We start from the raw sequence: 24,712 nt of genomic DNA, 5'->3' as shown, positions 1-24,712 counted from the left end.
CTTTGCTTTAAAAGAGCACCGCCTGCAGCACATCCCTACTATACAGACAAACCTACAAAGGCTGCTAAGAGGTGGCTCTGTAGTAGCGCTGCAAACAGCCTCATTCTGTTTCTGATAAGTGGACCAGCAGCCGCTGCTTACAAAACAGCCCATCAAACATCCCAGCTAAAACCTACCAGACTTCCCATTTGAGCCAGCACAACGTTGACTGGCTCCTGGAATACCATCGACAAAGCTAGATAAGCTTGATACTGTAAAAGTCAAAAGGTGCATGTGTTAATGTTGTTGGGTCTCAGTGGAACAAGCTCCTCCTTTAAAGTGATAGTCCTGGATTTTGTAAATGTGTTTCTATTAAAAGGTTATAAACAGTTAATAACTCTCGTGGTGATTTAACTGAATAAAAATCCAGATCAGTTGGCCTTGGAGAGCGAAGCTAGTGAATAGTCTAACAGGTGCCTTGACCGAAAAGAGACCTCAAACTTTTTCTAATAATTTAAATTTCAAAAATGTTATTCTACTGATATTTTATGGACTTTAAGCTGTTGTCATGTATTCATTGGCCAGTTATTCACAGAGAAGGTGATAATTTATAAAGGAAATGGAAGTTGGAGGAGGTGTCCAGTGAAACCCAGGTGCTAAGAACGGAACATTTAAAGCATTTCTGGTCAAAGCAGTTATCAAGCAGAAAAGCAAGGCATTGAAAAAAAATCCCTAAAATTGTGTTCAATTACAGAGCTACACTATTTTTACTTTTTACACAGCCTTACTGTTGTATGAGATCCTTCACACATTACATGCTCAGGATGTTTTACATAATGTATCACCTCCAACCCCATTTTTTGCGTAAATGGTCAGCGACTGTGTCATTACCCGCTTAATGCAAACATGACGACAGTTCACCAAACAGAACGGTCATAAATGTGTTTTTAAAGAATTGTGTGATTTTCATGGTCTTTATTCACTGTAGCCATGGAGATAGGCAGAGTAAAGGGATGGAAACATCCAGATAAGTTCCCTGGTTTAGGAACTGAACCCCAGACAGATTGCAATGACTAATGACCTCTGAATGTGAGGCTTCTGCTCTGCAGCTACAGCGCTGCGCTACCACAAAATCACTGGATTTAAAATAGAAGTGGATTTATGCTAAATAAAGACAGCAAGAGAGTTACTACTGGGAACATATTAACTGCATATAGCCTTTTAATAGAACCTCTTTGAAAAAAAATCCTTTACCATCTCTTTAAACATAGGCATATAGATTAATCTGTTCTTTCTTTTGCAGTTCTGTCCTTGTTTTACTCATTTTTCCCCCTTTCCCCTGCCTTTTGCTTAGCCCCTTAGAATTGTAACTTATTGTGTTAGGGAGACACCATGCCCTCGGTGTCGCCTCTTTCCTCTCCCGATATTCCTTTATCTCTAAGCCTATCATTCTGCCACTCATTTTCTATTACGGCACACCCACATACGTAAAACCCGAACTGTTCCTGCTAAAGATTTCTGCCTACGATCTCGTCTTACCCCACTATCCCTGTTTTCTCCTCCCAGGCTGGTGTTTGCATAAATTGTGTCCAGAAATGAAATATGGATGTAGATTTAGTAAATAGATTAGGGACAGCAGGAGAGAGTGTGGATTTTGCATGCGCTCGCACTGCATGCTACCACCTGCATGCCTGCATGCCCATGTGCGTTAACACACCAGAGGGCTGCGTAGAGGCTGCGTTCAGGCTGGTAACTCCTCATGCATTCTCTGACTGTTCCTAAACTAGGTGTCAATTCACAACAGGCTGCAGACCTATCAGCTGAGCCAGCCCAGCATTGAGTCCGCACCCCTGGCCCTGGCTGCACCCCCCACCCTGCTCAGCCCCGTCCAGGCCGGAGAGCTCCGCCCAGAGACCCTCATCCAGTGCCAGCAGATTGTCAAGGTGATCGTTGTGGACCAGAGCGGACGGGGACGGATGGAGGCGTTTCTCAGCCAAGGCCCGGCGACCCATCAGCTCATCCAGTCTGCCATGTCTACTCCTGTCCGAGTCAGAGCGGGAGACGGACCCCAGCCGCCCCTGCCGCCTCCTCCTCCACCTTACAACCACCCGCACCAGTTCTGTCCACCTGACTCGCCGATGCCCTTCCACCACACCATGCCCCTCACCCGCCGGCGCAACTCCAGCGGCTCCCGCAGCATTGTATGAAAAAAAAAAAAAAAAGTTGATCCTCACACTTGCACAAAGTCGGTGTAGCACAAGTCAACGCAAAAAATGTTGAGGAAATACTATATATGTGGAAGGAAAAAGAAAATCAAGAATCTACTCATAGAACTTGACAAAACTGTGTGATTTGTTTTGAATGTGAGCTTTAATAGTGGTTCTGAAAGACATCTTTTACTTCTTTTGTCTCCAAAATGTCACCCAGTATTAACTGACGTAGCCTGTCTACATTTCCCAGTTTTTAAGAAATATGCTTTGTTTGCATTTTTAAATGTCAGCCATCAGGCAAATGTCTCAGCAAGCTCGGATTAAGAAACCAAGCGAAAGAAAATCTGTCCTCAAATGACAAGAATGAAGGACTGTTTTCTGTTCGGGATATTAATATTGCTCTTCATTGGTGTGGATCTTTACTGGAGTGAATGTGAGGAAATCTTTCAATGATGATGCCTAATCTGAAAAAAATACAAGTTAACAGGGCCTTGAAAAAGTACTAATATCACTTGAATTTATTCACAATGAGCTTGGTTACAAAAATTTTAATCTATTTTCTTGGGATTTTACAAAGTGATGCAGAATTATAAAGCAGAAGGAAAAGTAATGTCTTTTGCATTTTTATGTAGCGTTCTGGGTAAATATGTAGCTATACCTCATTTTGATGCGATCCAAGCTGTAAGATCTTTGAACTATATTCACCAGCGTTGCACATTCAATAAGTGAATTTTTGACCAAATTTACTTTATAAAATAGTCCAAGCTTAATCGTATCGCATGTATGTACATTAATTTTAAAGTCTTGCTGAAGATTCAAAATTGGATTTAGGTTTTAACTTTGACTAAGCCATTCTCAAACACAAATGGTTCTGGCTGTGTGCTAGGGTCAGTCCTTAATGGCAAATGAACCTCTTCCCAAGTCTTATTGTGTCCATTTTCTAATAGATTTTTCTTCCTGTATTTAGATACATCACTGCTTATAAACTGACCAGCTTCTCTGTTCCTGATTAAAAAACAAAAATGCATCCTCACATTACAATGATACCAATACTATGTTTTGTCGTGAGGACAGTGTTCTTAGGGAGAGATGCTTTGTTAGCATTTCACATATAATTTTATATTTGGGCCAAAAGGTTTAAACTTGGTCTTATCTGACCAGAGCATCTTTCTGCACATATTTTCTGTCCCCCTGCTGTGACATTGTTGTATTCATACAGAGGTGGAATTACCAACTCCTACATATAAACATAAAATATAAAATGAAAACCAACATTTTACTTTTACTGCTCTATTATGCAGTAACTCGTGTTTGTCTACCATGTAAAATCCCAATAAAATACATTGACGCTTGTGGTTGTAATATAAAAGATGTGGAAAAACTTCAGGCATAAATACTTTTGCAAGGTAAGGTATTTGGTTGCCTAGTCTTGATTTTCTTGGAAACAAAACAGATCTATGAAAAAAGCAGGAATGTGAGGGGGAAACATATGTCAGCTGAGGTGCAGTGTCAGAAGCAAAGTTGTTCCCACTCACCCAAAAAAAATACCTAAAAGAATTTCTCAATGACAATCATCTTTTTGTGCTTCATTGTGTGTTTTGCTAAAACTGTCTCATTTCTTGCTGCTCTTATTCAGTGGATTGTTGCTCTGACGGGAAAGACTGCTGCACTGCAACATGTGATACTGCATCTGCACCTCACAGAGAGCAAAGTGTGTGTGCACCATGTGTATTCGGGCTGCTTACTCATGGGCCACTGGGATTTGGGCCGATAATTCATTCAAAACAAGGCTAAAACAGGCGCTCACAGAGCCTTTCTTCTCATGTACATTTACTCCTGTGAATACCAAGTGTGAATACCCATGTTACTTTTGGATTTAGAGTATATCTTAAAAAAGCCCAGAAAAAGCGCTATTATTAAATCTTGAAATGATGCTACACAGGGTAGATACCTCAGAGTTTTCACTGTTATATTTTCCTTAAATAACTGGAACATTTCACAAGCAGAGATGCATTTCTGCGAATGTTTAGCTGGAGAAAAAACTGAAGATGTCTAAGAAATGATTCTGTATTTCATCACTGTGTTGATTGCTCAGCATAGATGGTGTCTGACTTGAGCCAGTATATATAGCACATCACTAAGTCTTTTTGCACCACAGAATATATTGGATATATTGTAAATAGATTAAATAGATTTATTCTGGAAAAAAAAAGTGATCGGTTTGCCCAGTGTGTGTATCTACGTATGTATTTGTACAGAGAAAAATCTAGTTTAAAAGAAAAAAAGAATAATATAGTTATTATAGTTACTATTCACGTTTATTACTGGGGTTGTCCTAAATGCAAACCCCCTTATGAGAGTCCGGAAACAGGCAGTTTTTTGTAGCGTAAACAGTTTAATTACTGATCTAGATCCATCATTAAAGAGTCATATCATATTATAACAACGTTTCTAAAAGATGGCAGTGGCACCTGTGAAGGTGTGTAAAGGGCTATGCTGTAATGGTGAACACATACAGTAAAATTCACCAGTCAAACACATACCCACACACACACACGCCTACAACCTACACATAGCTGCTAAAACAACAAATTCTGATTAAATTTACTGCTTGATTTATTAAGTCAGCAACCCCACTTTGTTTACTATGAACTCTGACTGGCTCCTACTATAACGCATGATAATTTTATTTTGTTTTCTTTTTTATTATTTACAGAACACAACAGGAGCTCAATGCTATGTTTGTTTCATTATTGTCAGGGCATGTTGGGTTTGATTGATGTCATTTTCTCCTCCCTCTCTCCCGTTCTTTTCCCTTCTCTTCTCTCTGTGGCTGTCATGGAGACGCACCAAATCTGCATCCTCCTTGTGCAGCACCGTCAGTTAATCTTTGCATCCTCACGGTATTTCTAACCAGGAAATTTCTTAAAGAACAATGTGTTTCCTATTGGAATTTCTAAGCTTTTCTGTTTCGAGAAAATGAAAGAATAAAGTAGTTTTTACTCTCGGGTATTGGGCTGTTTGTGTGCGTCAGGGGTCTCGCCGAGTTTTTGAAGGATAATTTCGCACCAGGTGTGGAAGAAGATTGGTGGAATAAAGGAGCTAATGGGAAACCGGTCTGCGCCGGTGTTCCTGTGTCATCCCGGTGCACCAGGTAAACTAATTCATTAGAGAACGCAGCCGGATAATAGCAAATCTCAGTCAAACAGGTCTGAATTATTCCACTCAATCTTGCATTACATGGTTGCGGATTTTTATTATCATCGATGTGTGTGACAGACGTTCAGTTAAATGAAACACAAATTTCTCAGAGTTTGTTGTTTCACAATTACACAAATGCAATCTACCCAAAATGAGCCAATACACCTAATCTATTTTATTGACATAACATTCATGAAGTTTTTACTTCTAAAAGCCTCAGAGGTTTGGTTCAGAAGGAGAGTTTACCAATAAGTCTGTTCCGGTAATCATTACTTTAATGTAAAAAGGCGCACAGGTCGAACAAACCCTGCACAAGCCCACACATCTACTTATGAACAACTTGGAATAAGCTCTTCACATAATGTGTTTTTTTAGAGTGTGCAAGAAAGCTGGAATACCTGGAGAAACTCCATGAATACACAGAGAGAACTCCACTCAGTTAAACTTTGACCCCACACTAATACATAATTTCTCACCTGTGAGGCAATAATGTCCAAGGTTTCCCTCAGAAAACTTGCTAAGCCTAGTGGTTGGGTGCTAGGGCAGTCAGTCATCCAGCAGCCCGTCGTGTTTTTGGGTTCAAAAATATTTTAAGTTGGCATGAAATTTGAAAATGTATTGAAATATATTGAAAGATTGGAAGATTAATACTTGAACACCAACTATAAAGTCTTAAAAAATGCAAACATTTTAAAAAGACTTAAATAAATAAGCCATGCTTAGCCTGTTGGGGGCACAAGTAAAGCCTGGTGGCCTGCCAGGCTTATAACACACCGGGGGAAACCCTGATGTCTTTTCACCAATCCACTACATAGAAAGAATGTATCGATGCAAAATAATTTAGAGCAAATAATACTCTAAATTAAAGTCAGTACATTAATTTAGAGTATTAGGGAATACTCTAATACTAAAAATAATAAAAATCTAAAAAGGTTAATTTGTCAGAACTTCCATTCAAACAATTAAATCCAATCTGCATGTTTCAATACATGCAGAGCTTTATATTTCAGGGATGTATTTTTGACAAATTAGTTTTTCTTAATGAAATCCTAAGAAAAATGTGTTTCTCAGAAAATTTGAATACTAAATTGGGCAAATAAAAATAATTTTCAGTACAGGAGTATTGACCATACCCTCTAGCCACTCAGCAGAGGGAAGAGTTCAACCATTTCCTAGCAGACAGCTGATTTGAGTTTAGGTATAGCAAATCTGTGGACTACCACTAGTGAATAACTGAAATCATTACTGACTGTAGAAACATCAGACATGTCCTCCAGCAACTGTGATTCTCTGCCTCTTATTGCTTTCTCTAGATTCAGAAACCTTGAATTTAAAATAAAATGCAGAATTAACTTCTATCCGGACTTTGCACCACTCTCCCCTTAGCTCTTTAATGGACTATTCTTTATAGTACTTGTGTTTTTAGTCATATTTTGTGTGCATTTTTCCTGCCATACATTTTATTTCCACTCAACTTCCCATTAATATCCTTTGGGAACTTTGTGAACAGCCACACCAACTTTTTATGGTTTACTGACACAAGGAGGTAAACTGTGGGACAAGTGTGGGGTCAGTCACCTTCACCATGGTTGAATTGGTCATGATGCCAATCAAAAAACAAACTTTTGTAGACTGTGTAAGAGTGCTATGGCATTGTTCCTAAATCAAAGACTTATATTCAGGCTAAGTCCCAGGGAAAAAAAATCAACAACTTAGGTTTGATGTAGACATTTGACTTTGTTATTTTATAGATGCATTACATCAAAATCTGTTCAGTCATCTGAAGAGATAAAAAACAAACCGAAGCACAATATAACCTCTTTTAACACCCCATCTCCCAATTCAAGTGAAACCAGCACTGGCAAGTTTTACTTTTAAAATGTTTCTTTTTAATATCAAAAGCTAATAAACATTTGATGACAGCAAGTCCATGGGGAAAAGTTTCACTGTCAAGTATCAAGGCAAGAGAAAATGCTTTGAGTTTGCAAATCAGAAGCATACACAATACCTGAACGCAAACAAAGTTACAAAGAGAATCAAAAAATCCCATTTTGGCTTAATAAATTATCTTAAAAAACAGATAACATTAAAGTAATGCAATGCAGTTGTGCAAAGTACCTGCAGGTGAACAGATAAGATAGAAGTCTCACAGTTAGCTCATGCTCTCTTTTCTGTCCATGTCATTCCTGATATTTATAGCTCCTCCAAAAGTTTCTCTTCCTGTCTTTGGAAACAAGCAGACAGGATGTGCAAGAAAGTAACAACTGGACAGAGAAAAGGGTTTGAAGTGGAACATCTAAGTCTTGTTCTTTTCCAGGTCTTTTTTATTGATCGTCTACATTTGTGTACACAGTGGAGGTTCAGTTGAGGGTCCCATGGTCCAAGAAAAGATCTTAGAAATCTTCCTCCTGTCAGTGGTTTACATGGTGGTCTCTTCCCATTCCAGCTCAACATCACCTGAAAACAAACACAATTCTTTGGTTTGAGCACTGCACTGTTGTGTGAAGTTTGTATTCTTATGTTTGTGTTTGTTATTTACCTTCCATGGCATCCAAAGAGTCCATCTTCTCCAGAGCTGAATAGTTAACAAACCAGATGGACTGACTGTTGCCTTTGTTGTTCAGAAGTTCCAGAGTACTTTGGTGGAGGAAGATGTACTGGGCCTGACAGCACAAACACAGACTGATAATGATGGTTCAGACCAGATGTTACTTTATGTCACTTTTATTCTAAACAGATGCTGAAAACAACATTCTCTTGACAATAAAGCAGAAATGGTACAATAAGCTAGGACTGTGTGTGCATAAATGTTATCATGTTGCCCGATTTATTTGCTTTGAACACAAATCTGTTAGAACTGATTTGTGCAGTATTATGAAGGTCCTCAAACAAATTTGATCAAAGATGCTGTACAGTGACTTGTAAAAACTATAACAATTAGATAATGCCTATGTGAAGCCACGACTTTGTGACAGGAAGTCCTTGCAAAATCACATACTTGGTAAAACAACATGTGTTGAATAGTTTACAATTTGCCAACAATCAGATTGACCATCCTAAAAAGAACTGGTGTAATATTTTATTGTTATGAAAGGAAGAATGCTTTTAAGAACTTTCGAGAGGTTCTGCAGTTGAAAGCAGTTTGGTGGACAACAAAAATTATACAGGCTTAAAATTTAGAAATAAACTAAACTCAATAACAGGTTGTCCGGGTCTCCAGCATGGCCAGGAGTTGTTTTAGAGAACTCATCACAATGTGAGGACAGAAATTATTTCTGAGATGCTTGTTTTGTGCCTTGTGTGCCCTCATTCTTTGTGGTGAAAAGACAGGGTCCTGGCACAAAGGGTCTCAAAGGGTCATGAATAGTCAGACTTATTAGATGTCTTCAATCATAGGCAATGAGGTGCTTATGATCTACTGTGGTACTTTGGTAACTATGTGAAGTCTATTACGGATCCCAAAACACTGAATTCAAGCCAGAGTACACTTAAACCAGGTGATTGTTATGGGAATGTTTCTCATACTGTGGAGTTGGAACTATATATTTCCTGCTGGGAATCATGGATCTGTCAGGATCTGTGTTTTTCTGTGTTTATTTAGAGTTTTCTGTGTCCTTACGTCTCTTCGTTGTCCTGTTCTCCCCTTGATTGTTCCCAGGTGTGTCTCGTTCTGTGATTACCCTCCCGTGTATTTAACTCCACCTGTGTCCCTTGTTCCTCGTCGGGTCCTCGTCTATTCGTTGTCAGTGTGTCCTTGTGCCTGCTGCTCGTTGTTTGGACTGTGCTGTTCGTTGTTGGACTTATTTATCATTAAAAACATCATATTCATCATACCTGGGTCCGCTGCATCTGCCTCACCACTCCACCTCACACCGCTTCATGACAGAAGGACCCGACCACACCGAACGGTGAGGCTGCTAAAGAAATGGACCCAGCTGGAGTTAGGTTCCCTCCAAGAAGGCAGAGCGGAGGGAGGCGGAGATCTGGCAGGGAGGAGACGGAGCTAACCGAAGCCCTCGCCGACCTGCAGCGGGAGCTATTCCGGGGGACAAGACTGGTGTTGGCACCCCCCGGATTCGGCCCCCGTCGATTCCTCCGTCCGGGAAGTCAGCGACGTGAGCCGCCGGTGGACCCGGCCCCTCGTCGCTTTCCGGAGCCGCCACCTCCACGGTCAGCCCGGAGACAGCGGCGTGAGCCGCCGGCAGACCCGGCCCCTCGTCGCCTTCCGGAGCTGTCACCTCAGCTGTCTGCCCGGAGACAGCGACGTGAGCCGCCGGTGAACCCGGCCCCTCGTCGCCTTCCGGATCCGTCACCTCCGCTGTCAGCCCGGAGACAGCGACGTGAGCCGCCGGCAGACCCGGCCCCTCGTCGCTTTCCGGAGCCGCCACCTCCACGGGCAGCCCGGAGACAGCGACGTGAGCCGCCGGTGGACCCGGCCCCTCGTCGCCTTCCGGAGCTGTCACCCCCGCAGCCGGCCCCCAGGCTTCGCTCCGGCTCGCCCCCGCAGCCGGCCCCCAGGCTTCGCTCCGGCTCGCCCCCGCAGCCGTTTCCAAGGCTTCGCTGCGGCTCGCCCCCGCAGCCGTTTCCAAGGCTTCGCGCCGGCTCGCCCCCGCAGCCGGTTCCCAGGCTTCGCGCCGGCTCGCCCCCGCAGCCGGTTCCCAGGCTTCGCGCCGGCTCGCCCCCGCAGCCGGTTCCCAGGCTTCGCGCCGGCTCGCCTCCGCAGCCGGCCCCCAGGCTCCGCTCCGGCTCACCTCCAGCCGGCGCACCCGAGGCCGAATCAGCCGGCGCTCCAGCCGGCGCACCCGAGGCCGAATCAGCCGGCGCTCCAGCCGGCGCACCCGAGGCCGAATCAGCCGGTGCTCCAGCCGGCGCACCCGAGGCCGAATCAGCCGGCGCTCCAGCCGGCGCACCCGAGGCCGAATCAGCCAGCGCTCCAGCCGGCGCACCCGAGGCCGAATCAGCCGGCGCTCCAGCCGGCGCACCCGAGGCCGAATCAGCCGGCGCTCCAGCCGGCGCACCCGAGGCCGAATCAGCCGGCGCTCCAGCCGGCGCACCCGAGGCCGAAGCAGCCGGCGCACCAGCCGGCGCACCAGAGACTGAGACTCCCTGTGTTCCTAACGAGACTCCCTGTGTTCCTACCGAGACCCAGACTCCCTGTGTTCCTCCAGAGACTCCCTGCGTTCGTCCAGAGACCCTGACCCCCAGCGTTCCTCCCGAGACCGAGACCCCCAGCGTTCCACCCGAGACCGAGACCCCCAGCGTTCCACCCGAGACCCTACCTCGGGGGGCTCGTCATCGCCGTCTGTGGGCGGCCCCCGGGACTCCCCATTGCCACCTCCAGCGCCGCGAACGGCCGCCGGACCGCCTCCGTGGTTCCCGCCTCCGTGGTTCCCGCCTCCAGCGCCGCGGACGGTCGCCGGACCGCCTCCGTGGTTCCCGCCTCCGTGGTTCCCGCCTCCGTGGTTCCCGCCTCCAGCGCCGCGGACGGCCGCCGGACCGCCTCCGTGGTTCCCGCCGCCGCGGACGACCGCCGGACCACCCCCGTGGTTCCCGCCTCCTTTGCCTCCGCCCACCTTGTGGGTAGTTTTTTGTTTGTTTATGGACTCTTGGCCCTTCTTGTGTTTCCGCCCACGATGGTGGGTTGTTTTTTGTTTTTCTGGACTCTGGCCCCCCGTCCAGCGCCCCTCCGCCCACCCTTGTGTTTTTGTTTTGTGGGCGTCTGGTAGCCGCCCTTGAGGGGGGGGTACTGTCAGGATCTGTGTTTTTCTGTGTTTATTTAGAGTTTTCTGTGTCCTTACGTCTCTTCGTTGTCCTGTTCTCCCCTTGATTGTTCCCAGGTGTGTCTCGTTCTGTGATTACCCTCCCGTGTATTTAACTCCACCTGTGTCCCTTGTTCCTCGTCGGGTCCTCGTCTATTCGTTGTCAGTGTGTCCTTGTGCCTGCTGCTCGTTGTTTGGACTGTGCTGTTCGTTGTTGGACTTATTTATCATTAAAAACATCATATTCATCATACCTGGGTCCGCTGCATCTGCCTCACCACTCCACCTCACACCGCTTCATGACAGGATCAGTTTGAATACATTGAAATACCTGAAGGAGTTGTATTGCCTTGTGAAGAGGAGGAACTGACCTGGAGGTTGAACCCTTTTGTTTTCTGCTCACTTTTGGAAGCTTCATAACAAATCTATAATTTTTTTTCTTAATATTTTGATTTTCAGTTGAATCTTTAGTGTTCCCATTGCATTTGTGTTTGTGGAAATTAAAGCTGCAATGAAATACATATAAGTTAAATGCCCTGGAATGTGTTGTATTGCGACAAAATGTGACAACGATCCAGGTGTGTTGATGCTTATGTCAGGCACTGTGCAACACAACCTAAAAGACTCATATGTGTAGGTTTTGTTTTGACAGTCAGTGTGGGACTCAACCCTGAATCTAAATATTGAAGTGTGCTGAAAATGTAGACATGAGAAAACCTTGATGAGACAAGAAAAATGAGCAGAGGATCCCACATTAGGCACCGTGCCAATCCTGGCAATCACTTAAGTAATCACTGAGGTGATTTCCAGATGGGATCGTGCTGTTTCAAGAAGGAGATTGCTGTTTTGCATTTCCCCCTAATCCACTGGCAGATTATTCTAGTAGTTATACAAAATAAATCTTTTTTATTAAGGATAACGCCAGAGCATTGACAATTTGGAATGGAGCCAACCACATGTGGATCTGCTTATTTTCTATTCAAATATCTGTTATGCATTTACATAACCGTACAGCTCTGTGTGGCATTCATGTGGTAAAATCAGTTCAGATCATTTTAGTTGGGAGACAACTTTTTTTTTCTTTCTTATTTCAACGTTTTTTGAGTTTTGTGTCTGTTGTGGTATCAAAATCCAAATAGCTGATATCTAGCTTTTGTCTCCTGTTGAACTCACCAGATTCTGCACCATGCACATCCTCTCACTGCGCAGCTCAGCCACCAGCCCATAAATATCCACAAAGTCATGATCTCTGACGTGCTGAATGAGGTGATCGAGAGCAATGAACACGCCTGTTCTTCCCACACCCGCACTGAGGGAACAAGGAGAAAACCCAAACCGCACTTACACCAGAATCTGGGAATGTGTTTCTATTTATAATCAGAATGTTCTTTTGGATATTCAAACTATTCTTTTTACCCTACCTGCAGTGGACCACTATAGTGGAGTTGTCATGGCGATGTGCTCGGACAGCTTTGACAAACTTAATCAAGGTGCTGCAGGATTCTGGGACCCCGTGCTCAGGCCATGAAGTGTAGTTGAAGTGTTTGACTAAAATGTAGTGACCATGCTGCAGAGAGCAATAGATGTGGTTTAGTGTAAAAATTGGGGTAACCTGTTAAATACTCAGCTCATTATTAGGAAATTTCACTTTGTTTAGCTTAAAGAAAGCGATGTAATTAATTGGTGTAAATCCCTTTGATCCACTGAAATGTGCTACACAAATAAACTTCACTTGTCTTGATAAGAATAACAACAATAGTAGTTAAAGTTGAGCAAAAACTCTGCTAAATGTCAAGTAGTATTACACTAAAATATAAAGTTTTTACACCAGCTTATCTGTTCATCATCATGGCTTACTGGTGCCTATCTCCAGGAAACAAGGAAAGAATTTCTATTAAATCAATCTCGCTGCTACCATTTTTGTACATTTATTTTAGAATCTTTGATTTGTGTTGCTCTTCATAATCCAAAAAAAAATATCAACAAGGAAGGACCTACTTGTTAAAGGTTGCCCTTATCTACAATCATAGCTGTAACTCAAAAGTGACACACAAAGCTAAATGAAAGTCGGAGTTTATCTTGCCACCTATCAAAGCGAGAAGGCTTTTCCCACAAATGTTGTTTTTGTGTACGTATACATTTGGAGAGCAATGTATGTGTGTGCTCAGGAGTTGTATATTTGTATTCAGGAGGCTTTGCTACCTTTTCTACTTTCAGTGTTCTGACAGTCCAATCAGGAAGCACTTCTTCTGACACTTTAGAGATGAGAATGTCACTAAACACCGTCATTGGCTTGTTGTCCTCAGGCCAATACTTGTGACACCGAATCTGAAATGTCAACAGTGCAGCACACAAAGCATTTGTCAGATCTTCATAAAAAAGTTTATCCCTTCATGGAGGGAAGACCCGAAATGTTACTTGTACTCTGATTTCTGTCATGTCTCTAACGACGCACCCTGCCTTTCTCATAACATTGCGTGAGCATGGCAACAGTGCGAGTTCCTGTCTCCCAGATCATCCTCCAAAAGTCAGCCACTGTGCTGGGCAGAGGACCCTGAGTGGCTATGAACTCATTGGGGCATAAATAACCCTGCAAAGAGCAAACAAGAAATATAGTCCTCAAAATAAACCTCTGATCAGAATTTATGACAGTTGTTTTAGTAGTGATAGCTCACCGAGACAAAGCTTGCATTGATATAGTCTGATCCTGCCATGCCTGGTTCTGAGAGCAGCTTCACTCGGTTGTTGTTGTCTAAATGCAGACAAAACAGGAGAAAACCGTTCAGTGAACAGTGTGAAATGTAGCTCTGCAGAGGCACAATGAAACAGAAAATAAGACTCATTTCTAGTCTAACCACACACAGGGTTTGATGTTGAGGAAGCGGTTCTTGGATTTATTCCATGGCAGGTCAGCGTCTGTGGTGGCCAGGTCCGGCAGCAGCTTTGGGAGATCCTGGAGGAATAATTAATAAGAAAAAAAAAATCAAACACATTCACATTAGCATTCACATAAGCTACCTGGGCCATTACTTTAAACCTTACAAAACTAACTTGACTTGTCTCATTAAAAATGATTACACTAATTGAGACATTAAATATGGGAAATCTATGAGAGCGTCAGAGGTTTGTGCAGTCGGGTAAGATTTATGGTTTTGGGGTTTTGTTGCTGCTCCGGGAAGAGAAGGAAGCACAAACATTCATGCAAGGTTGGAAAGCAACATTATGTGAAAATCCAAAATCTCTTCCCTTCAAAATATTTTCTCATGTATACCTGTTTTTCAAGGTTTGGCAAAAAAATCCCATTAGCAATTCTGTTTGTAATTTCTGTATTTAAAGTCATTTTAGAAATCTTGCTTTGCATGACGCCTTAGGTGTTATAACACTACTTTGTGTTATTCTATCATAAAATCCAAATTAAACACCTATAAATATGTGGTAGAAACATTAATAAATGAGGACAAGTAGAAGATTTATGAACACTTTTGCAAGGTGTTGCATATGCAGGGCTCAGGTCTTTATGGGTTTTAGCCAAACACTTACTGAAAACTCCTCCTGGAACTTTGCATTGTCGTTGGCACACAGATCTTCCACGTGCTGCAGGAAGGATTTCTTGTTGACAGGCCTGACAGAGACGATGGGAGAGAAATGCACTGACTGCGAGCGACAGAAAGAGTCAACAATGCACCATTCTATGTCAACTTATTTTAGGTTACGAGAGGCACGGAGCCATGAAGAACATGCTGATTCCTCCAGCAGCTGCTGTGTGCATGCTCGCATCATTTATAAAAGATGACTTACTTGAGCGACTTCCTGTAGCTGAGCAGCCTGGTCGAAAATAGAAGCAAAATAAACAAATTAATGCAATGATCGCAACCCACACTTTGGCATCGCTGTCCGTAAAAATTTAACTAATCCTCACAGCAGAAAGTACACCAAGATATGTGTTTAGAAAACCCCCTTTAGAAAAGAGGGTTAAACCATTTTTTGAAATCAAATCCACACAACACTGATGCATGCCTTGATTTTCATCCTAATGACAATGATGATCGGTTACATGAAAAGTGAGCAGGTCTTTTCCTGTGGAATCTACTCAGATCTTCAACAGTTGATGAAGCTTACTGTTTATGCCCCCTGTCTTCCAAGCGATTTGAGGCTGCATAAACAAATTAAAACGGTTTTACGGAGAGGAGCTTCAGCAAAGCTGTTCATCCCTCTACTAGGGATGGAGGAAAACATGCAGGCAGTTGGTAAAACACTGATGTCACTGATTCATTGAACTATCAGCCTCCACAAAAGCTTTTCTAAAACTGCACAGATGGAGGGTTTGACGCAAACCTTAATAGGCAACATGATGACACACACACACCCACGCACGCAAGCATACTGTCTGGGGAATTTAAAAAAACAAAACAAGAATAAAACATGCAAACATGTCAAAATGAGCCTCACACACACACACACACACACTAAACGCCCAACTTACTGGATGACATAAATCTCTTTCCGCCTAAAGAAGAAGGAAGAATACCTGGTGGGAGACAAATGTTCAGTGAGAGAAAGACAGCTTGTGTGAGTGGATGTAAACGTCTGCAGTGAAGGAGAGTTGGGAAGTGACAAGGAAAGGTGTGTTACTTTAACTGTGAGACAAGTCGTGTTTAAACACGTCTCACTGTGCTGTCAGAGCTGGGATGATATTCTGGTCATATCAGAGAGGAGGAAACAAGAGACGCTGCCCAAATGACTACAGTGAAATGCCTTTAGTATGAAAAGTGAGTGAACAGTGAAGAGGAGGAACTGTCATTCTAAATGTTTTAGATGAGTCACCTGCTATCATCTCTCTACTCATAAAGATAAAAGACGATTCTGAGAAAAAAAATGAGGGAAGTTCAGGAGGCGTTCAGACACTGCTAAAAAATAATCATTTGAGGTCTCATTTGAAGTGAGCAGGTATCAAATTTACAGATCGATGAACTTGCTCCGACTGCTGACACAGAAATGCGGGAAGAATATGTTTCTGTTTGTATATTTGACTTAGCCTGCAAACATTTAATCAGGGGCTTCTGCTGAAGTAAACCATCAACACAGAAGAAAAGACAGTTCTGACTTTATGACTCTGTGATAATAATTACATGTCACTTTGTCCTCTGAATTAAAATAAATGTCCTGAACTACTCCCAAGTATTAAATTAAATATGGATATGGATATGGTCATGAGCTTTTTGTCATGACAGAAAGAACGAGATCGCGAATACAAGCGGCTGAAATGCGTTTTCTCCGTAGGGTGTCTGGGCTCTCCCATAGAGATAGGATGAGAAGCTCAGTCATCCGGGAGAGACTCAGAGTAGAGTCGCTGCTCCTTCACATCGAGAGGAGCCAGTTGAGGTGGCTCGGGCATCTGGTCAGGATGCCTCCTGAACGCCTCCCTGGTGAGGTGTTCCGGGCACGTCCCACCGGGAGGAGGCCCCGGGGAAGACCCAGGACACGCTGGAGGGACTATGTCTCTCGGCTGGCCTGGGAATGCCTTGGGATTCCCCCGGAGGAGCTGGAACAAGTGGCTGGGGAGAGGGAAGTCTGGGCCTCCCTTCTGAAGCTGCTACCCCTGCGACCTGACCCCGGATAAGCGGAAGAAAATGGATGGATGGATGGATGGATGGATGGATGGATGGATGGATGGATGGATGGATGGATGGATGGATGGATGGATGGATGGATATGGGTGTTTTGAGGTGAGGTGACAACAGTTAAAACATCCTTAAAGAATAGCTCCTCAGAATGACTGAGATGCAAATCAAAGCCAAAGTTTTACTGGGTTAAGTTAAGATAATGTGCGAGTGCTGACATACTGATTTAATGTTGCAAAGGTATGTATGGCTTTTGTTAATGGGTCAAAAAATACAGGTTCTTAACAACAAAAAGAAACACACTTTAGCCGAATCCAGTAATGTGAAAATAAACATGTTTAGCCTGATGAGCAAATCTATGCAGAATAAGATGGCAAAGTGCAGCAAGACTCATAAATCATCCTTTGGATCCTTTGACATAGGAATATTTCACAGGACACATTCAATAAATAACAGAAAACTCTGGAAGCCAAAAAACAACACACGGGAGGTAACAGATGATAAAAGAGCTTCTACAGTGGAATAAAAATCCCACTGTAGGCTTTGCCTTTTCATCTGACCTGGGCATAATTGAAAATCTGTGGACATACCTCCACATGAACGCATGTGGAACAGCTCATAAATCACACTGAAATACAGCTGGAGCCTTTTACAGGAAGAAATTATTTTCCACAGTAATACTCTACTGTAAGGCTTTATAGAAATGTTTGCAATAGAAAATCTTTATTGACTTTTCTGATGGCTTTGGAGGGTATGAGTGCCAACATGCAAGGTATTGAAACTTTAGATTCAGAAAGTCGTTGATTAAAAAAAAAAAAAATCTTGAAAATGTTCAATAGATTGAACAAATTGAACCCCACTAACAAACATGGGGTTTGTTAGTGGGGTTCAGTGGGGTTTTCTACCAAGTTGTGGGACAATTTGTTCTCTGCAAGCAAAGAAAAGAAGCTGAAAAGTTGGATTCCTGTTTTGTAGCAGAGATTGGCTGGGAATAAAGGAGACAGAATGATTTCTCTGTTCTGCAGAGAACTGACGAGAAGGGAAATTACAAAGCCACAATGCTGTGTTGTATCTTGTTGCCGCTGCAGCTACTGTGTCTATTTTTTGAACAAACTCAACACTGCTAGATGATCCTGTGCTGACAGAAGTTGCACATCAAGTTGGCAGCAGCAAAGAGGATTTTCACCTTGTTCACATAGATTTGGAATCTTGTCTTGCAAAGCTAAATCAAGTCTAAAGTTGAACAGTTTGCTTCTACACAAATTGGCAAAGTGATGGTTCTATAACAAAGGCTTACCGATTGAGTTTTTCTTGTTTCAGCTCCATATCTGCTACAGCAATCAGTTGATCTAATTTGCACTTTGTCTCTATGATCTCTGCCTCTCTGGGTGAATAAGTCCCGCCCTCTTTCTTACGCTGATGGATCCTGGAAACAAACGTCGACTGAGCAGTTACCATCATTGAAAAAAAACCTGACATGTTTAAACTGTGCGGTGGAGATATTATACAGTTGTTTCATATGCTTTTGATTGATCTCACCTGACTGAGCAACAGATGAGAAGGATGAGGAACACAGCCAGAAAGAATGACAGCAAAACACCCAGAATGATTTGTTCCTCTTTGGTCAGTAGTCCGTCCACTGCAAAGTGAAAGAGAAAACATTAAAGGAACCTAAAAACAAGCAAGGACAATATACACTTATAATCAGAACTTTACATACACCCAACATCAGAATGAATTTCATCACAGTGTTGGGCTTTTTTTTTTTTTTTACCCCTCCAGAGGGTCTTTTTGTGGGCTGTAGTGTCCCTTCTATGAAAGTAGGCTGACAGGAAGGAGGAAGGAGAGGGTGGAAGACATGCGGCAAATGTCGCCGGGTTCGGGAGTCGAACCCGCGCCGGCCGCGTCGAGGATTCAACACCTCCAAATATGGTCGCGCTATCACCTACACCACCACAGCACGCCTACAATGTTGGGCTTTTAATGAAGTACGTGAACCTCTTTTTTCACAATAAACTGAGAATACGATATGCAACTTCAATGATGTTCAAGAAAGTCGTTTAAAGTTTGCTTTTGGACTTTGGTTGCTTTATTATGGTATTGGAGGCAAACTCCAAATAAATTAGGGGTCATTTAAAATTTTTGCACGGTACTTTAAGACGAGTAATTATTGCTTGATCTTTTCTTGAAGACCTACCTGTAGTTCTGATATACTCTGAGAATTCAGAGTCTGTGTATTGGCCTTTGATGTTCGTGGCTCTGAATTTAAACCTGTTGACATAAAACAGCAGCAGAACAACAGGAGCTTTTTATTCTTTCAAAACCTATTTCAATTTTTTAAAATATTTCATTGCCCAGAATGCTTCCAGTACACTCACACGTAGACGGTGTTGGACTTCAGAGGTCCGTTGCAGAAATGATCTGTGTCGTTATGTCCTATGCAGTTGTCGTTCTCTCCAATCATATAGGTTCCTGTGATAGTGTGGTTCAGCAGGGACGGGTCATCTCCAGACACACTGCGACCGTCTTCAATGAGCATAACTGCTGCCCTGTCCCTCGCTAAGCAGGTGGGGTTGGGGAACCCCGCGTCAGTGAGGTAAGGAGCAGGATGGTGAAAATAGGCTCCCTTCCAATTGGTCAGGTTCTCACTGTCCCTCACTGTGACAGAATAAAAGTTGGAGAGTGAGTGAGTGTGAGCTTTTTGTGGGCAAGGTGGTGCACTCTTACAATAAGAAAAGGAGAAATTCAAGTGTATTTAACTAAAAAGTGTTTACTGTCATACCCCCTGACTCGGCCACGATGACCTGGATTTTTGCGATTGGTCCATTGTCGTCACTATAGAAACAGGCAGGCATGTGGATGGTTATGCTCCTGTGGGTTACCATGGCAACCCCTCCTTGGCCCAGCACTGCTTGGGGTCTTTGGGTTGGCTTGGATGGGGCTAAAACACACACACACGCACCCCCACCCCCCCACACACACGCACACAGTTATGTGGGGAAAACATTGCGTGTGTGAGGTTTTACCTGTTACAGCAAAGGATGAAATACAGAACATGGAAATTGCCTTCATTACAGAGCTAATGTCACATTAATGGTGTCATAATGTGCCTTCTCTAGAAAACCTGCTGTAAAGCCACAACTCTGCCAGATAATTTTGCTAAATAACTGCAACAAAAAGAATAGAAACACTGTTGAGCACACTGTTCTACAGGTCTTGTACCTTTAATCCCTGTAGTTATCTGGACATGTGGACTGAGTGGGCTCCTGCCCGCCCCGTTTCTTGCTGCAATCTACAAACAGAACAGATACAGTACATGAAATCAGGGAAGACAGCAGAGAGAGGATAAGCACAGAAAGGTGTCAAACCATTTCTAAGTTAAGCCCACAAAAGGTTTAAGGAAGTGGAAAACATGATTTTTGGGTTTTGCTGAAAGCGTGAGTGTCCAGACCCATGACATGCACATTCACTGTTGGAAACACACCATGGTCTGGAAGAAGAATGAAAGAGTTCTTCTGTGTTAAGGACAATAAAAACCTTTTGATCATTGTCTCCCTGCTGTCAGATAAAAACCAACATGTCTCCATACATCAGAAAACAGCACTGCGACTGGTTGAACAGCTTTTAATCCCATACCCAACACAAGACACTCAGGTGGGAATTCATGAGGAAATCCAACCGCTTCTATTTATCTTTTGAACTTGCCATTTGCTTCAGTTGTGGACTTGATTCACAAAGGATACTGCACAAAATACAATTGAGACCCGAAGTGTACCCACACTGGACAAAGAAGACGCATACACCTTTTTTTCTCATTGTCTAAAGTAAAATCAGAACAAACTTATCTTGTTTTAGGTCAGTTAGAATTGACATATTAATGGGAGAGAGAATACGTCAGAGATTTACTTATTAATGTCTTCAAACGATGGCTACATTAATTTCCTCAGTATTTGGAAACATTGCCTTTGAACTGTATGACTTCGGTGAAATGGTTCAGGTTTCCTGGCTGATATCCTTAAATGACTCAATATTTCCAAATAATGTTCTTTTGCTGGTGGACTTGTTTTATCGAGTGCACCAGTTTCTTCTGCAGAAAAGCAAACCCACAGCATAATGCTGCCTCAACTGTCAGGGTGTTCGCAGGCCATTATGGCCATTATGACCATTATGGCCAGTTCTTTTTATTTTCATCAGACAACAGGAAATATCTCTAAAAATGAAGGCCTTTGTTCCAGTATTCATTTGCCAACTACAGTCTGACTTGTTTGTTCTGGAGTAATGGTTTCCTCCTCACTGAGTGACTTTTTCTGCCTATGTTGGTACAGGACATGTATCACTCAGAGCACATAGGGGACCAAAACATCAGTCTTGTGAAAAATTATAATCAATCACACTATGAAGACATTTAAGAAAAACATGTATGAAGTGTGTTAATAGATTCAAGCAATATAAAAGTAACAAAATTACTCCAAAAAACAACAAATCTCCTCCAGTCTCCCTGGTGAATGAAATGAATTTTTTCTCACCTGTATACTGTAGGTGTGTCCTCCTTTAAGGCCTTCCACGAAAGCAAACAGCATGTTTGGTTCTCCATGGATGTAATCAAGACTCATGTTTTTCACCAACTGGTCCTTCTCATACACAAGGACGTAATAGGCAGTGATGTTTCCATTAGGCTTTTCGGGGGGACTGAAGCTCACCCTGACCAGGTTCACTCTCTCTGGGACAGCAGAGACTGTCACATTTTTGGGAGGGTCTTTTGGCTCTGTACAAAAAAAATAAGGCATGATGCAAAAGCAGAGAAATAAGGCAAAAAATAATGATAGGGCTTTACTCCTGTACCCTCTTCCAGGGTCTGGAAGACAATAGGCCCAACGGCTTTGCCATCGCTGCTGGCATCCTCTACTGAACCAGTGAAGGCAGTGACAGTCACGGCATAAAGGTTGAAAGCTGTTAAGTTTGTCACAAAGACTGTTGTCAACTCTCCTGGGACCCGAACTATTGAGATGTTCACACCAGGACCATCCACCTGAGGTAACAACAAAGTTCATGATAATTATTAGAAATTAATTGTCATTTGATGCACAATGCAATAATTGGTGCTTCATTTCATGCTTTAAAACTCTGACCAAGGAAAGTCAATAATTGTCTTTCCAAGCAACATAATTTATTATTAACTAGGTACATGTTTTGATTTTACAGAGGTTATGGCTCAGAAAGATGACCTGCACAAGATATGAAGTTGGTCCCGAGAGAACAGCCGGAACCTCCCACGTAATCTGAAGGCTGGTGGAGGTTGGGGTCACTTTAAGGTCACGTGGAGGAGCATCAGGATCTAAGGAGAAGAAATAAGTAAAAATATGTGATTATCTGAAATGCAGTGGCTCCATATAAGTCTGGAGACACATTAATCACACAGGACAAAACAAAATCAAAGAAATTGAGGTCATTTATTGGATTCCGAGTAAGCAAACTGCAGACTTTTTTTGCTTGCCTTAGTGCCTTTAGGGGAGGTACGTTATTTCATTCTGAAAGTATATATTAGGCAGTAAAGTCATTATGGTAATACAGGCTGTGACACGGAATGTGTTTGCCAAAATAAGACAACTAAATCATGGTATTCTAACCACTGCAAGCCTTGGATAAGTATTGATAACTCTCTAATGTAATTACCACAAAACTTCTGGGATTTTAAATGATAGACCAAACTAAAGAAGTACATAACAGTAAAGAGGAAGGAAAAGAGCACATAGTTTTAACAATGTTTTGGCATTTAAAAAAAAAAGAAAAATGGTGGGATGCATTTCTTATCAGATGGCTTTTCTATGATACCCCTAAGTAAAATTCAGGGCCTTCAACAGCCTTCAGAAATCATGCAAATACTAAATAAAGACCACATATGTTTAAGTTAATCAGTCTAGCTGTTCTGAGAAGGGCTGTTTTAGGTGTAGAGCAGCATCCAAAGCTTTGAACGTCTGACAGAGTATTGTTCAATCCATCATCTGAAAATGAAAATAGTGAAACTGCAAATCCATCAAAACTGCCGTTCATCAAAACTGGTAGACCAGGTAAGGAGAGCATTAATCAGAGCTGCAGAGATCCAAAACTCAGAAGAGCAGAAAATCTATTGACAGGACAACTATTATTCAGGCACTCCTCAAATATTGCCTTTTTTGGAAGAGCAGCATAAAGAAAATCATTGCAAAAATAAAGCAATAAGGAAGTCCTGTTTGCATTTTCCACACACAGCAAAAATGTGGAAGAAGGCGCTCTGGTTAAATCAGACCAAAATGGCACTTTTTGCCTGCATGTACATTTTAAGAAAAAACTAACAAACAAACAATGCACATCTCGTCGAAAAAACATTACCGATAGTGAAATATTAAAGTGGGAGTATCATACTGGGAGAATGTTTGTTTTCTCAAATAGCCTTCGAGAACCCTTTGAGGGCTGAAAAGCAATATATTAGTCTGATGTCATTTCATTTTCTTCAGGAGGAAAAAAGAAACCAGTTAGACTTAAACAAAAATTGGACAGATTGAAATACTGGGGAAACACTGGAGAAAGTGTCTCTTTAGGTTTAGGATTTATGATGTTTTTGTTTTTAAATAAAAACCTAACATGTAAGTATGTATTAATGATTTAAGAGTGAAAAACCTGTCATTTTAAGCTATAGGGAAATGCGCAGGGATATTTTGGTAATATTTACTAATCTGTGACTTTGAGTTCTTTATCCTTCTAGATCTGGCAATTCTATGCAAACAGGTATTTGACCTGGAATTAGAGACACAATGGATGTCTAAAAACAGAAACTGTTTTATCACTCCAAGTAAGGGCAGAGGGGCTACAAAGAATCTGCAGGACACTGGCTTGCAGCAAAGACCCACTTTATTGCTCTCAGTTATTGACATTTGGTGGTCTGGTGCCCTGACCTGGGTTTTTATTTATTTTTCTTTTAAAATGTGCATGTCATTCCTGCTCTTTCCAGTCTCCAGACTTAAAACCAATTGAGAGTTTGTGGTAAGATTCCATCTAATTTGATTGAGATTAAATACGAATGAACAACACATGCTTCAAACTTTTATTTGTGATAAGTTTTGAAAACCACGCACGCTTTTCCTGCACAATTATGTTGATAAAGATACAAGTTCAGCTCAGCTCAGCGGTACAATATCACTATGGAGATTTAAAATTAGATACACAGATTGATGTAATAATAGCTTTAATATTAAACCTGGTGAATGAGGGCAGCTTAAGAGCAATATGAAGATGCGTCCTTGCAGGATTATTTTTAATAACCTGTTGGAAAGCATTATGCTACACCACTTTAAGACTTTCAGGTGTGACCTTATGAAGGGAGAAAAATCCTACTGATTGAATTTGTTTTTCTTCACATTTTTATATAGAAAGTTGCACATTCTCTATAATCTAATTAATCTTTATGTGTGCAAATCCAAAATGGATTAGTCAAATATTACGTGACGCCTTGTAGCTGCCAAGTCTAATTAGACAACACATAAAGGTCACATCAATAAGTTGTGTTCCTACTTCCAGCCAGGGTGTATGCATAAATCCACTCTGCATATTCTCCAGGTCCAGCGTTGGTCACAGCGGCCACTTTGAAGCGATAGTATCTGTATTTAGCCAGGGACTGGAGGATGACACTGGCTTCTTCGGCACCATCTGAGGCATTCACTGACACATTAAAATTGTCCTCCACGCAGTGCAAGGCCATGCTGTCCTCTGGCGTTGGCAGGACAACAGCTTGTGTGTTTGGTTCGCAAACTGCTGAAATCAGCTGTGCCACAACATGATACTCTTTCAGCAGGCCAGGAACGGAGACCGGCGCTGTCCACTGAAGTGTCACATTGGTTGCTGTGACCTCAGAGATGGACAGGAAGCGAGGAGCAGTTGGAACTGTCAGGAGACAAAGAGGAGTTAG

General features: G+C 42.4%; 2 protein-coding genes across 4 annotated transcripts in view; one reads left to right on the top strand and one right to left on the bottom strand.

Moving 5' to 3' along the window:
• The window catches only part of LOC102223123 (IQ motif and SEC7 domain-containing protein 3-like), a 41,216-nt gene extending 36,017 nt beyond the window's left edge, over nucleotides 1–5,199 (top strand). For 2 of the 3 annotated variants that reach the window (XM_014469850.2, XM_023351571.1), the window contains one exon: nucleotides 1,784–1,917. In XM_014469850.2, the coding sequence (XP_014325336.1) occupies nucleotides 1,784–1,819 (36 nt within the window). In that variant the 3' untranslated portion in view covers nucleotides 1,820–1,917. Of the gene's footprint in view, nucleotides 1–1,766 lie in introns of all 3 variants that reach the window. The other variant, XM_023351560.1, reaches the window with a different exon arrangement.
• Nucleotides 5,200–7,080: 1,881 nt separating this feature from the next.
• Nucleotides 7,081–24,712, bottom strand: part of ptprq (protein tyrosine phosphatase, receptor type Q) — a 43,735-nt gene continuing 26,103 nt past the window's right edge. Inside the window, exons 30-50 of the mRNA XM_023351552.1 lie at nucleotides 24,319–24,687; nucleotides 21,996–22,105; nucleotides 21,613–21,799; nucleotides 21,297–21,535; nucleotides 19,993–20,062; nucleotides 19,553–19,711; nucleotides 19,149–19,428; nucleotides 18,968–19,041; nucleotides 18,310–18,409; nucleotides 18,068–18,196; nucleotides 15,633–15,677; nucleotides 14,948–14,974; nucleotides 14,690–14,771; nucleotides 14,012–14,102; nucleotides 13,825–13,901; nucleotides 13,605–13,739; nucleotides 13,352–13,477; nucleotides 12,571–12,716; nucleotides 12,323–12,458; nucleotides 7,930–8,053; nucleotides 7,081–7,847 (exon numbers count right to left, since the gene is read on the bottom strand). Coding sequence (XP_023207320.1) covers nucleotides 7,810–7,847; nucleotides 7,930–8,053; nucleotides 12,323–12,458; nucleotides 12,571–12,716; nucleotides 13,352–13,477; nucleotides 13,605–13,739; nucleotides 13,825–13,901; nucleotides 14,012–14,102; nucleotides 14,690–14,771; nucleotides 14,948–14,974; nucleotides 15,633–15,677; nucleotides 18,068–18,196; nucleotides 18,310–18,409; nucleotides 18,968–19,041; nucleotides 19,149–19,428; nucleotides 19,553–19,711; nucleotides 19,993–20,062; nucleotides 21,297–21,535; nucleotides 21,613–21,799; nucleotides 21,996–22,105; nucleotides 24,319–24,687 — 2,744 coding nt within the window. The 3' untranslated portion in view covers nucleotides 7,081–7,809. The remainder of the gene's footprint in view (nucleotides 7,848–7,929; nucleotides 8,054–12,322; nucleotides 12,459–12,570; nucleotides 12,717–13,351; nucleotides 13,478–13,604; nucleotides 13,740–13,824; nucleotides 13,902–14,011; nucleotides 14,103–14,689; nucleotides 14,772–14,947; nucleotides 14,975–15,632; nucleotides 15,678–18,067; nucleotides 18,197–18,309; nucleotides 18,410–18,967; nucleotides 19,042–19,148; nucleotides 19,429–19,552; nucleotides 19,712–19,992; nucleotides 20,063–21,296; nucleotides 21,536–21,612; nucleotides 21,800–21,995; nucleotides 22,106–24,318; nucleotides 24,688–24,712) is intronic.

This window comes from Xiphophorus maculatus, chromosome 2, assembly GCF_002775205.1.
Source record: "Xiphophorus maculatus strain JP 163 A chromosome 2, X_maculatus-5.0-male, whole genome shotgun sequence".
NCBI lineage: Eukaryota > Metazoa > Chordata > Actinopteri > Cyprinodontiformes > Poeciliidae > Xiphophorus > Xiphophorus maculatus.
The sequence above is the reverse complement of the archived record's forward strand: the minus strand, read 5'-3'. Positions and strand labels throughout refer to the sequence as shown.